The 14504-nt window shown below is 41.1% G+C and overlaps 1 protein-coding gene across 1 annotated transcript in view; it reads left to right on the top strand.

The window, feature by feature from the left end:
- LOC118569184 (disintegrin and metalloproteinase domain-containing protein 5-like) overlaps nucleotides 1-14504 on the top strand; it is a 65581-nt gene that overhangs the window by 9553 nt on the left and 41524 nt on the right. Inside the window, exons 10-13 of the mRNA XM_036166913.1 lie at nucleotides 798-879; nucleotides 4445-4581; nucleotides 6393-6579; nucleotides 11785-11880. Of these exons, the coding sequence (XP_036022806.1) occupies nucleotides 798-879; nucleotides 4445-4581; nucleotides 6393-6579; nucleotides 11785-11880 (502 nt within the window). The remainder of the gene's footprint in view (nucleotides 1-797; nucleotides 880-4444; nucleotides 4582-6392; nucleotides 6580-11784; nucleotides 11881-14504) is intronic.

Here is a 14504-nt window from a genome sequence, read left to right as displayed (position 1 = left end):
ATCTCTCCAGCCCCTTCTTTTGGTTTTTTGAGACAGGGTTTCTCTGTGTAGCTTTGGAGCCTGTCCTGGATCTCGCTCTGTAGACCAGGCTGGCCTCGAACTCACAGAGATCTGCCTGGTTCTGCCTCCCGAGTGCTGGGATTAAAGGCATGCGCCACCACTGCCCGGCCAGTTTTTATTAAACAACACAGAAGTACCAAAGATGTGAAGTATAATAGGGTACTGGTAGCTGCAGCTGCTGTTCTGGGCATAGAAGCTCCATTTTCCTATCATAACAGAACAAAATCCTCAATAATAATGGAAAATTAGAGAGTATAAAAATGAATCAAGCAGCTTTGGGTTACAAATGTCTGTTCTAAATCTCTGTAGTCCTGTTTCTTGTCTAATTAATTAATCACCTAGTTAGTATTTTTATTTTTTAAATAAAGATCTGTTTTACTGTTAATGATAAATGAACGACACTGAAGTTTTAGGGATTTCTAGCTAAATAGATACTCCAAGTTTTCTACGCGCACACACGGCGAATATGGAATCAGACGAAAAACTACCATCCCTAGAGCAGTGGCATTCCCAATAGGTGGTTAGGGCTTCTGCTTATATATTCCTAGATAGTTATGAAATTCACAATTGACTCATTGAAATAGTCTTAGTGTTGAGGCTCTGGGGAAGAGATTTAAATTGTACAACCCTGAGCAGCATAGAGCTTAGAGGTACAGTAAGTGTTTGATAATGTTTGATCCTATGAAAGCTCCTGACATTAGTAACACTGCTTTCCAATACTCGTGTGCCTTTCACAGCTTTGAGGAGCGGCCTGCTTCCACCGGAGCCCTCTATCCACAGGAGTTGTGCAGAGAAGATTTTGATGCTGCTGTTGCCCTGGTATGCAATTGCTATCCAGTTTTCTCCCCCTACTCTTTTTTTTCTTTTCCATGTTTCAAAAATTCCTAGATATTTTATCAGAGGAGAAAATCTTGTATTTGTTTGTTTGTTTGTTTGTTTGTTTTTCTCTCATATACTACATCCCGACTGTAGCTTCTTCCCCTCCCTCCACTCCACTCCCCCTCCCATCTGCCCCAGATCCACCTCCCCCATCACACCCCCCAACCTTGTTTCCCTCCAGAAAAGAGCAGGCTTCCCAGGGACATCCACCCAACACTTTCTAATACGTTAGAGTAAGACTAAGCACAAACCCTCACATTAAGGCTAGGTGGGAGAACTCAGTAGGAGAAAAGGGGTCCCAAGAGCAGGCAAAAGAGTCAAAGATACCCTGACTCCCACTGTTAGGAGTCCCCCCCCAAAACACCAAGCCAATAACCATGACATATATGCAAAGGACCTAACAAACACAGACCCACGCAGGCTCCGTGATTGCCACCGCTTCATTCTCTGGGAGCCCCCAAGAGCCCTGCTTAGTAGATTCTGTGGTGGTGCTCTCCCGGTATCTTCCACCTCTCTGGCTCCCACAATCCCTCCTCACCCTCTTCTTCAGTGTTGCCCCAGCTCTGAGGGGAGGGACTGGGTGGAGACCTCCAACCTGGGCTCTCTCTAATGTCACCGTTCACTGCAACAACCTGAACTGTGTACCACTGCTTTAAAAGCGCACTGCTGTTTGTCTTTGTGAATTCAATTTGTTAATTTTAAGTGCTTATTGGCCATATTTGTTTGTCTTACAATTCTTGGCTAGATTTATTTTTTTATTCAAATTATAGACCCATCATAGAAGTAGAAAGTACTCCATCTCCTCTTTTATTTTTGACATAGTTACTGTTTTTCACTAAATGTTCTTTTAAAAACATCAGTGAAGCAATTTAAAGTTTACTTGTTGGGAAGTTTTAAAGAAATCAATCCAATTTACTGTTATTGATGATTTGATGCCTCATGTTGTGTGGGCAATGGTACATTGTTTTTCAAAGGATGTGTTAATTTCATATGCACAATCAAATTGCCTATAATATTGTTTTCCCTTGCTTCCTCCACCTTGGCCTTACTTTGGGGTTGTTTCCTGAGGGTTTATTAGCTCTTTTCCTTTTTAAAGTAACTAAGATATGATTGACTTGTTTCAATAATGTTTGATTTTATTGGGACTTTTTTTTATCACTTTGCTCTAATTTTATGTTTCCCATGCCTAGTCTCTAAACCTTGATGGTGGATTTGTCTGAAGGCATTTAAAGCTATGAACATTTTATGTCAACTTAGATATATCTTAGATGTTGTGATGCTTCATAATAATACTGTGATGCTTCACAGTATTTTCCAATTTTCCTGAAACAGCTTCCATCTTATATGAACAATCCCTGTTGGTCTGAGCATACTTACACCCTGGCTCTTGATTGGCAGCTCCCTTTCTGGAACATTCTGGATTCAACACAAGGACTTGTTCTCTAGAGTCTTCTTATGAGAGTTCCTTGCATGTTTGGAGATTAACAACACATATTTTCTAAACTTTCTTCCTTTCCACAGGCTGCCTTTTGATTTGTTGCTTGATTCATTTGCTGTAAAAAAAAAAATTTTATATATATATATATATATATATATATATATATATATAAAGCCCTCTTGTTTAAGGGCTTTAGTTTGATGTTTGTTTTTCACTCAGGTACCTAGGCCTTTGGCATCTTAGCCAAGAAAAACCTGGAAACGCCAAGGTCCCGAAACACTGCTGACTCCCAGGTGCTAATATTAGGTCTGTAATCCATTCTCAGTCGGCTTTTGTGAATGATGAATATCTCCAGTATCCACAACACCCTTCAACGAGGACTCTGCTCTTTTCTCACTGTGATATCTTGCCATTATTGGAAAAAAAAAGAAGTCAGCAACTTAATATGCATGGTTTCATGTGAGGGCCCTCTGCTGAGTTTTGTTTGTCCATCTATTTGGTTTTGTTTAAGTACCATTTGTTTTGTTTGACTTAACTCTGAATTATAATTAAATGAAGAAATGATAGCAGTCTTGATCTTCATGCTTTAGATGGATGTGGCCTGTGGTCTTGGAACAGTGCACAGATTTTAGAATTGTCTTTTAGTTATGTGAAGAATTTAATTGGGATTAAAAAAAACTGCATATAGTTTTAGATGAAGTGGGTATTTTAACCATTTTTGCTCTTCTAACAGCTGAGATTGGGATTAGCTTTCAGATTATTTGTGTCACTTTTAATTTCTTTAGTTTGTATCTTGGGGTGTAGTGAGCCCCCCCCCCCCCCCCCCCCCCCCCCGTCTAAGCAGTCTGGGTTGGTTGAGTGTCATGAGTAGCATTATTTTCCTGTTTTATCTGCTGTCTTATTATTGTAAATGCTACTAAATCATGTTAGTTTTGGCTGCTTCAAGCTCACTGTGTTGGTGTATCCTAACATCCTTTCAGCAGACTCTGTGGGCTTCCTGAGCATGAGAGAATGCCTTTTGCAGATACAGCGACTTCCTCTTCCTTTCTTCCTGTGTGGCTGCTCTTTCCCTGTCTTGACTGACGGCTCTTGCTAGATTTTCAGTGCTGGACACTGAAGGAAGTGGTGAGGGAAGAAACCCCTTCCTTGTTCCCAGTCCTAGAGGGCAAGCTCTGTTTACGACGTTAACAGCATAAATGGACATTTTTGTTGAGTGGCATTCAGCTCGCCCACCCTGTGTTCTGTCCTCACAGATACAAGCAGGATACCACAGCTAGCAGATTCATTAGAATTTATGATTGAATTTAAAACATTTAAACAAATGTGATATCTTAAACAATGTCCTAACGCTCACTCTAAATGCATATGAGACTGGTCCAGCTAATGTTTTTAAATTAGCTTGTGGGCAAGAAACACCCTGTAAAGCTGTTGTTGCTTTCAAAATCCCAGCTCAGGAACCTGGCAGCTGTCCCAGTGCAGGAAACATGTTTCCAGCCTCATGCACAGAGGCCTCTCCAAAGGTCTCCCTCTCTCCCCACATAGCGACTGTTTCCTTAAAATGGTCATGACAGACAGCAAGAAGGCAGTCTTGGCACAGCTATTCATAAACGATTCCCTGTAGGAGGTCAACAACAGAATGTCAGCTTAGAGGGCATTCAGACTAGGAAATCTCAGTTACTGGGACCCATCGAGGAATGCAGATTTGATTAATAAATAGATTAAAGGCATTGTGTTAAAAGTAAAGCAAAGAAGCCTTAAAAAGGAGATGGTTTTCATGTGTCAACTTTTCTAAGGTACCTTGTGTTGCTGTTGTTTAATAATAATATTTGGAAGTAACACTTTGTTGATCCATCCATGTTTAATGAGTCCATTATCAAGATGTTTGTGTAACCACTACAGTTGCATCCATGGAGGTGTCCCGAATGAGTTAATAAATACAGTTTTCATCGAAATGTTTATGTAACTACTGCAGTTGCGTCCACAGAGGTGTCTCGAATGTGTCAATGACTAATTTTCAATGCAGCCAGTGATGCTTTGCTAACTCCTTTCCCTTTTGTTCCTGTTTAGTATCCAAAAGGTTTGCCGCTGGAGTCATACAGTGTCATTGTCACACAGCTGCTGAGCCTTGGTTTGGGCTTAACTTACGACAACACAGACACCTGCCACTGTATGGGAGATGCTTGCCTAATGACGCCCAAAGCAGTGTAAGACCACCTTCTTTATCAGACACACACATTCCCTCTGGCTTTCTGATTCTGTTAACTGAATTCGAGAGCCTCTATGCTGTTTTCCCTGGTGGATTTTACACCCTGTTCACTGTGCGTGTGTCTTAACAGCCCCCCTGCACTTACCTTCTGTCTTTTCTCTCGGTGTTTACTTTACTGTTTTTGGTATATAGTGCTGGCATATCATTGTGACATTCATTATGAAACTTTGATTCATGAGTATATCATACATTGATTAACTCTGAATAATGAGCATATCCATAATTTTACTTTTGTTTTGTTTTGTTTTTTTTTTACTGGGATGATGTTAAAAACTGCCCTAATTGTTTTGAGATATGTAATATATTAATGCTAACTCTCATCTTGTTGTACCTGGAAGGCAGAACTTTTTTCTTCCATCATGGCTGACTTCTCTTCCTATTTTCTTCCCCCTGCTAACCCTGGCATCTGGGAGCCCCAATTCCACTGCCAACTTACATGGGCTCAGGATTTTAAATCCTACTTTGGAGTCAGATGATGTGCCATTTTTCTTCCTGTCCCTGAGTTCTTTCACTTAGCTGAATGTCCTCTAAGTCCACTCATATTATTGCAAATGAGAGGGTTATATACTTTCTGTGGCTGAATAGTTGCATTTTCTTTATCTCCTCATTTTGTGATGAACATTTGAGTTGATCCCATATCACGGTATTTGTGAAGAGCGCTGCAGTAACCATGAGAACCTGAGTGTCTCTTTGACATATGATCCATCTCCTTTGTTTATATACACAGCAGGCTTTCTGGATCTCTCTGTAGTCCCCCCTCCAACTCTTGAGACAGTGTTGTGCCGTTACACACAATAACTACATTAATCTCTATTTCTGTCACAGTATAGACGCAGCATTTTAATTGCTTTCTCTGGCTGGTGGTATCCACTTTCCTGTTTCCCATTTGATCATGGGGAGGAGGGAGCCTACCCGAGCTATCTTTTTCCACTAATGTCCGTAGTTCTAAAGTCATGATTCCCAAGTCACTGTTTTTGAGGGCAAGGAGAGAGAAAATGTCCAGTCCCTATGTGGCCCTTTTGGTCCTGGGAGTTGGTTTTTGTTAATTCATATCTCAGCTTTGCAGACTTCTTCTCACTTTATTTTATGATTTTTAACTTTTACTTGATGAGGAGAAGCAGGGATGATAAATGTACGCCATATTGTCTTGATAAGCTATGTATGACTGATTTCTATTTGAAAATGTTTAATTGTTCAAGTTAATGTTCAAGGTAATATGCTTATTCTGATGTTTATTGAAAGAGTATAGGAAAGAATTAAATAACTTTAAATAAACTGAAGATTAAGACTGAAATTTTGAAGTTCAAATTATTTGGCACTAGGGAGAGAATTATGAATAGCAGTTCCTGTGCTTAAAGGTTCCAAACTTATAAGGGAACACATGTGCTAATGCACAAACTGGAGAGAGAGAGAGAGAGAGAGAGAGAGAGAGAGAGAGAGAGAGAGAGAGAGAGAGAGAGAAGTCAGGAACCCTGGATCAGCATGTACTGAGGTGCTGCAGATTCTCCATAAACACAGTATGTGACAAGAAAAAATTTTTTTTAAAATTGTGTCATTAGTTTTTACTTTTCTTGGTAGAAATAAAAAAGTCTGAGAAAACATCTTAGCAAATCCAATCTCTGCGTTTCGAAGCGTGCTTAACATTTTCTGTGAAGGACGGCGCTCCTGAAATCTTTGTCAAAACACCACGTGACGGCAACTGGAACAAGTAGCAGCGATGTTGACCATGTGCACATTGTTATGTTCTAGATACTTGAGTGGTATGAAGGATTTCAGTACTTGTAGCTTGGATGAATTTAAGTCTTTGTTAGTGAGCAAAAATCTTGGATGTCTCCGGGAATGGCCTGTGGAGAGAAGAGCGCGGCGCAAGCCGAGACGGATATGCGGCAACGGGGTCATAGAAGGCAACGAGCAATGTGACTGTGGTACGACGCAGGTGGGTGATCCCTTTCGATCTCCTCCTCTTCTCAGTTTCGTAGTCAGAAAAGCGGAGACGGCTTTATCTTTTCGTCAAATCGATCTGAAGTAGACTTTTTCCCCTTTGTGAAGCTAAAATCTTCAGTTTCCCAATTTCCCTTTTGGGAGTTAGCATATGGGTTCTTTGGATGATATCTGCCTATAACTAGTGCCTCCTGACACTATCTGTTGCCTGTGCCAGCTGAAGACTGATCACCAACCTGTCTTCATCTGGCAACATAATCTGCTCTTTGCAACAAACGCTACCAAGACACTAATGGGCAAGATGTAGACTAAGATAAGGTGGTAGGATGTGTTCCTGCCTAATACACTGAGAAAATTGTTCTTAACTCAGATATTCCAAAATAAAACCTACCTATCACTTATAGAAGACACAAAGTCTGAGGATGAGATCCAAATAAGCCACAGATGAAAAATAATAGCGGGGACCTCAGCAGGCTTGTCATCTGTTAGAGAAAAGGTTGACTAGGAAAGGTATCATGGGATAGTATCTCTGTCAGTCCAGAAGACACTAACAGCACCCTGGTCCTCTTGTTCTTACAAACTTTCAGCCACTTCTTTCGCAATGCTCCCTGAGCCCCAGGTACAGGAGTTACTCTGCAGACATGCAAACCAGGGTGGGGCACCCCACATTCACTCATTCTTTCTGTTTTGGACCAGTTGCCTGTAAGAGTCTGTCTATTCCCTCATAAGTTATCCAGTCCACGGTGGCTGGCCCTAAATGCATTACACATGAGCAACATAAAATCGACTCAAAATGGATTGTATATACATATAGTTGTGATAATAATTATAGAAGTCAAGAACTTGGGAGCCAGTTGGAAAGGACACAAGAGGAGTTAAGGAGAAAGAGGGGAGTGGAAATGGTGTAAATACAGAACTCATGTAGAAAATAGTGCCCCCCCCAATTAAACACACACATATACATACCAACACACACACACACACACACACACACACACACACACACACACACAATCATATGAATACCTTCTCAGCCAAGACAACCAGAGACCACAGAGCAGCAGCAGAAATTCTGGAGAGCCCAGATACTCAATCCGATTACAGGGCATCATAAGGAACTGCTTATCCATAATGCCACCTACAAGGTGAGCAGGGGTCTCTCAGTGGCTCCCATCACTGCTGAAGATACCTGCCATCTTGGTCAACAAATAACCCTGTACCTCACAGTCTGCGGATTCAAACTGTGTTCTGTTCACTATTATCCAAGCTGCTGCCACACTGTGCTGTCTTCCAATCAGCTTCATCCCTGAGACCCTACCATCACTGAGCTACATTCAAGGGTGTCCAACATTTACCCACCAAGCTTTATGGCTTCTTGCTTTTGGGCTATCTAGGAAGTACTCTGCTTTGCCTTGTCACTGGCTCCTCAGAACCTAGACAGCAGAGAAGTAGCTGTGACCTCTAGTACCTGAACTGATGTGATATCCTTTCTACGAGGATAGCAAATAAAGACTTTGCTTTGAGTAAGTCTCCTTGCAATTATGGGGTGAGCAGCCACTGTGTACAGCCTTCCTGTATGCGTACTAGTGTTCCAAAGTCTGACCCACTGAAATGCCTCACTTCCCTGGCAAGCAGAGTCCCCGACTCTCCCACAGTGCAGTCTGTAGCTTCACTTTATCACTCCTGAGTGCTTCTGCACCATTTGGTGGTTCTGTGGAGCCCAGCCCCTGCTGTTTGCCAGCACGTCAAGGTCTATTACTACATAGTGCTGGATTATGCCCGTGCTCTTCTTCCTGGGGCCTATGTGTCTGAAATGTCTGCCCCCTTCCGCAAGAATCAGCATGGCCAGAATGTTCCTGCCCTCAGTGCCAGAGAGACCAAAGGGAGTTTTGGAGTTTAGTTACAGTTTTAGGAAAGGTGGGAGGCCTGTATCGCCTATGCTTCACGGACAAGTCTAGCTGACTGCTTCAACCACAGATTGGATCAAAGCGAAAAAAGAAACTTTGAACTTGAGGGCAGTTCTTTTGAAATAATTCAGCCAGATGGTACAGGGAAGGAAAAGAAAACATGAAAAAGAATAAAAAAAGACTACAGGGCTTGTGTGGCACTTTGTTTTGTTTTGTTTGGTTTGGTTTTTCGAGACAGGGTTTCTCTGTGTAGCTTTGTGCCTTTTCTGGAACTCGCTTGGTAGACCAGGCTGGCCTCGAACTCACAGAGTTTTTTTAAATATGTTTTTATAAAGCTTTTTCCCCCCCTCTTAAATGCAGAAATTCCTATTATGGAACTGAAATTCCTATTATGGAACTTTCCAAAAGAGGGGAAAAAAAAACCTTATAAAAACATATTAAAAAAACAATCACGTGCGGTGGTGGCGCACGACTTTAATCCCAGCACTCGGGAGGCAGAGGCAGGAGGATGTCTGTGAGTTTGAGGCCAACCTGGTCTACAAAGCGAGTTCCAGGAAAGGCACAAAGCTACACAGAGAAATCCTGTCTTGAAAAACCAAAAAAAAAAAAAAAAAAAAAAAAAAAAAAAAAAAAAAAAAAAATTACCTAAAACTTCCAAAATTTGGAGGGAAGATTCATGAACTCTTACACTTTCTCAAATAGTTTGGGCCTTCCTAATTCTGTTAACCTTTAATACAGTTCCTCATGCTGTGATGACTCCAATCATAAAGTTATTTTTGTTGCTACTTCATAACTGTAATTTTGCTACTGTTGTACTTGTAATGTTAAAAAAAAATAATGTAAAATCTGACCCACATGTTGAGAACCCCTAACCAGTGGCCATCAGATGGTTTTAACTTAATGAGGTCTCCACCAAAACTGTCAAAAGTGGAAAGTAATTTTAAAGCAAATGGCATACAAAGGGATAATTATGAGGCTTTGAGTGAATTTTTTAAGTAAACTTTCAGAACAAGAGAGAGCCGAGTTGTCTGTCCAATGCACTGAGAGTGATCAGGAAGAAGATGCTTGAGTTCAGGAAGTCTATCTTTCAGAAATAAGGCAACAAACTCCAAGACAAGTAGAAGCTGAGGAAGTTCACCCCTGTAATGCTTCTAAGAAAATCTTGGTAGAATTTTTCAGCCATAAATAATAACCAGCCATATTTTGCTAACAGGATATTCACATTAGAGTTAAGAACACATACACACTTCAAGGGAATGGACCAAAGGGTACTCCATACAAACACGCAACAAGAGTGGTAATGGCCCATACCTCTCAGAGAAGACCAAGTCCAAAGCTTTGTCATGAGAAACTCAAGTATCAGATCACTGAGAGCATTTAATGGTTGTAAGCATGGATTTATTTAACATTGGAGCAACCACATACACAGAACACATAGATATGAAGGTAGAAATATATAATTATGTAGTAGTAGACTCCAGTTTTCTACTTTCGATGGTCAGAAAACTATTAAGAGAGTAAGTGATGAAGTAGTTCAAACTTCACTTTAGACCAAGTACAACACACACACACACATACACACACACACACACACACACACACACCCCTTCCTATCTAGTAGCAGCAGACTATACATTCTTAAACTATAACAATAATGTTCCAATGTAAATACTGGAACAGTCACAGACATATGAAAAGTTAGCAGATGCCCCAGAGTGACTAGTGGGTCAATGGACACACAAAAGAATGAGAGCAGAAAAGGATACTTCTCAGAACCTCTAAGCTGCAGCAAAAGCAGTTTGAGAGGGGGCTTTATGGCAAGCAATGCCTACATTAAGGAGGAGAAAAAAAATGGGTGCTGCTTTTGCCTGCCTGCTTTCATCCTTTGCTTGCGAGTGCATCCACGCTGCTGCCAGCACGGCTGCTGCATCAGAACCCAGCTCCAACATGGACTGAAGACCAGTGGCTCTCCCAGAGCCCTCCAGGCTGTCAGCCCCCAACTGGAATTGCTGAGGCTAGGTGACACAAATTGTGAATGTTGAAATTGGGGTATACAACATGCTCCACTGAACATCCACAGGACCAGTTTTCCCTCCCAGCAAGCAACCGTTGCCCTTTACATACAGGTTTGTATCTGTCATTAGATACCATGCAGTTTTGTGACTCAGCTGTGATTTGCTAACCTTTTCCACGCTAAACATTTATTTTCCCCTTTGGAATATTAGCAGCTGTTGGCTTGTATTCATTAAAGCTAATCCTCTTCAATATTCTCCTTAAGACAATTAACAAAGCCATAAATAGACCTTCATCTGTTGCACATTGCTGAACAGCTTCCTGTAAATAGCCTGGGGTGACCAATGTTGGGTGACAAATGGGACATAATTGAATACAGTTATGACTGGGTAGAGCATATGACAGTGTTTCCCCCTAAGAGTTTATAGTAGACATCAAGAACTTGAAGGGCGTAGTTCAAAGTAAGACAATATCAAACCCAGTGTCTTTGAGAAGCAGATTATAACGGGAACATGAGTAAATATTAGTATGGTAAGTCTGGCTTTATTTCAGGGATGTAACCATTTAATATTTAATAACTGGTCTTATTCATTACAGTAAAAGAAATAATAGAGTATACAACCACATCATAACTTAAAAATGCTAGACAAAATAAAGCATCTATTTATGATATGAGTCTTCCAGGTCAATAGATGCTTCTGTGATGACGGCAAAGTCTGTCTATTTCCCCATGACACGTGTAACTGGCCACATGCAGATACAGAACTGGACAACAATATGATTAACTACATGTGCCTCTAGTGAATTTGAGCCTTTCCACATGGCTAGGGATTATCTTCTTGGTGGGGCAGCTCTAGACTTTCCAGTTTTTTATTCTCTCTGGGGAACCAAACTAGAGGAGACAAGACAAGCCCACGTGCAGTGGGCTCTGTGCCTGAGCAACACTGAGGCTGTTCAATGTTGGGATTTACACGTAAACAGTACAATGGATGAGGCTTGGCATATTCGCCGGAATATAGGAATGTTTAAAGAGAGTGGCTACTAACAAGAGGGACAGTTCCCCTGGGTAGTTTCATGGCAGTCCTTCTTAAACTGTGCCACGTAGAGAGAAATAGGCCTCTACAAACTGGTGAATGAGGTGGTATTTCCAGGAGAATGGAGTTACTGAAACTATAAACAGAAGAAAAACTATAAGGTTTGCAAGATGATGTGCTGCGACCTCATTTGATGCTGTGTGGCCATACAGTACTGAGTCAGACTTTGCATTTTCTTCTCTGCAGAACTGTACACACACAGCGTGCTGTGACCCTCTGATATGCCGATTAAAGCCTGGTGCTGTATGTGGCTCTGGAGGGTGCTGTACAAAAACGTGCAAGGTAAGATGAAACCCACATTTGATAACAGCCCAGCAGTTATTTTCACGAAATAAAATACATAGTTCAAAGGGATGGAAAACATCACTTACAGCTCCTAGCGGACAATTCAATGATACTCTTGTGCAGCAGTATCCACACCACACTTTGGCTCCATTCAGTAATCTAGCACTTCCTGGGCTCTCCTATATATCATCTCTTATGTTTCTTCTCTCCTAACTTGGCTTTCTGAAGTTTTCTCCATGACCGCCAACATGTCTGTCTGATCAACATGTGCCCTCTCCAAGTTCTTCTCATTCATATGTGCTGTGTGTAGTTTATGCGAGGGTAAGACGTTAGAGGGATTCCCTTGTACCTGCCTAAGTCAGTCTACTGTCTTTTGGGAAAGCCCTTTGCTGGCCTGCACTCAGCTGATATTGCAGTTGTCCAATTCCTTAGTATTAAAACTATTCAAAGAGAGGTCCATTAATATTTACATCTTAAGGAAAAAATGCTAAGCAAAGCAAACCGCCTAAAATCAAAGATTGAGGCAAATGGTGCTCTTATAAGTCAGTGAGTGTGGAATTGTATTAGTCATGGTTACCTAGAGGAACACACACACACACACACACACACACACACACACACACACACACACTGTTGGCTCGTTTTATGTCAACTTGACACAAGATAGAGTTACCTAAAACAAGGGAACCTCAGTTGAGAAAATGCCTCCAGAAGATCTGACTGTAGGGCTTTTTTAAAATTTTTTTATTTTTTTATTAGTGGTTGATGTGGAAGACCCCACTGGGTCCAGGTTCCAGACTACTGTGGCTTTAAGTAGAACAAATAAATACCCCCCCCCCCCCCCACACACACACAAAAGAACTACAAACCTTTCATATAAGACAAGGAGGTAGTTATATAACACTAAAGGAGACAATTCATCAAGAGGATATAAAATTGTGAGTACATATGCATCTAATGGCAGAGCACCAACACAAAAACAGTGTCAACAGATATGAAGGGAAATACAAACCTACTTAAATAGTCAAACCATATTGCTTAGATGCTGCATAAGACATGTTTACTTACAACATCCTTCCATGCAAGAAAATCAGCCTGCCTCCCATCAAGTCCTGTGATAACAATACTAAGGTGAACAGCCTCTGCCAACCCAATGCCATGGCAGAGATTGCCTCTTATCTGGGGTCTCATCCCCTCAAACCATTGCAAGACTGGAGAAGTGAAATCCACCCAGTTAGGGGTCTGGGTCTTGTTAAACCAATGCTGGAACTCATGGAGGTCGGTTCTGCACCCACACAGAGACCAGTAGCATCTCCTTTGGGAATCTGGAGAGACTGTAGCAAGTGCTCTTGGATGTTCTGTGTATATAAGGGCAAACTGTGGTATGTCCACAGCAGTACCCACAGTGGCACAGTCCTTGACCTTCTGCTACCTACCAAATACCTTCTGGAACATTCTCATTTGGAGCAAGAAAGAAATGACATTTTGTGAAAGGACAGGTCTTTTGTCTTGATAAAATTGTTTGCTAACTAGTCCTGGTACATTGATTATATTCTTACTACATCAGTCCTTGAAATAACTGTCAATTGTGGATTTGCCTATTTTTAATTGGAGATTTTCAATATTAATTTCATGTGTTTTGAAGTTCTGTTACCAGCTGCATAAATGTTCATGTTGTTATTATATTGTATTGTTATTATCATTGCATTGTATTGATGAACAGTTCCCTAAATAATTTCAAAATAAGCTTCTCTTCTATAACAATATCCCTTATTCTGAAATCTGCCTCTTCTGATATCACCACTTCCAATTTTTATCATTAATGCTAGCATGATGTATTAGCATGGTACATTGGACATTTTATTTTACTTTCATAGTATTTTATTTCAAACTATCTTTATACAAATGGTTCCTTTTAAGTAGCATTCAGTAGGATCTTCCTTTTTATGCAGCCTGGCTGCTTTTTATATGACTGTGTTTAGATGAATAATTTGATTCAAATATAACATTTGGTTTTATTTCTTGCTTCCAACTTTGAGTATGTGTGTACTGTGGGGCGTTTACCCACCAACCCCACAGCTCCCGAGAGTTTTCTTGAGTGAGAGCAGCAGGAAATATTAGATAGAAGGATTTATAGTGCGGAGATAAACAGATAGAAAATACAGGATAGCCTCGAGGGGACCTGGAACCTTTTCCAATGGGCCCTGACTGTCTCTGCCCCAGGGTATTTATAGAGATGCCAAGGGGTAGAGAAAAAGACCTCCTCCTCCAGCACAGCCAAGTGCAGACCATCTCAGACACCTGCACTCAGGCCCGTGGTCCAGTCATCCTCTATGTGGACCTGCTGGGTAAAGCCACGAGGAACCCGAAAACAGGCTCCCACAGTGTACATGCATGTGTATGCAATTGTGTGTGGTACATATTATAATGTATGTGTATGTGTGTGTTGTTTAGGCTTTCAGATCTTAAAGGGTTTCAGATTTTGAAGATCTAAAACAGGCTTTATTTTGCTTTCGCTTTTTCTTGGGGACTGCGTCTGTGTGACACAGGTATGTGGGTATCGACCGAGGCTGGTAGTGTCTTCCTTGGTCTCTGTCTTATTTTTTAACCCATAGCTCAGT

The sequence above is a fragment of the Onychomys torridus genome, chromosome 17, assembly GCF_903995425.1.
Source record: "Onychomys torridus chromosome 17, mOncTor1.1, whole genome shotgun sequence".
NCBI lineage: Eukaryota > Metazoa > Chordata > Mammalia > Rodentia > Cricetidae > Onychomys > Onychomys torridus.
The sequence above is the reverse complement of the archived record's forward strand: the minus strand, read 5'-3'. Positions and strand labels throughout refer to the sequence as shown.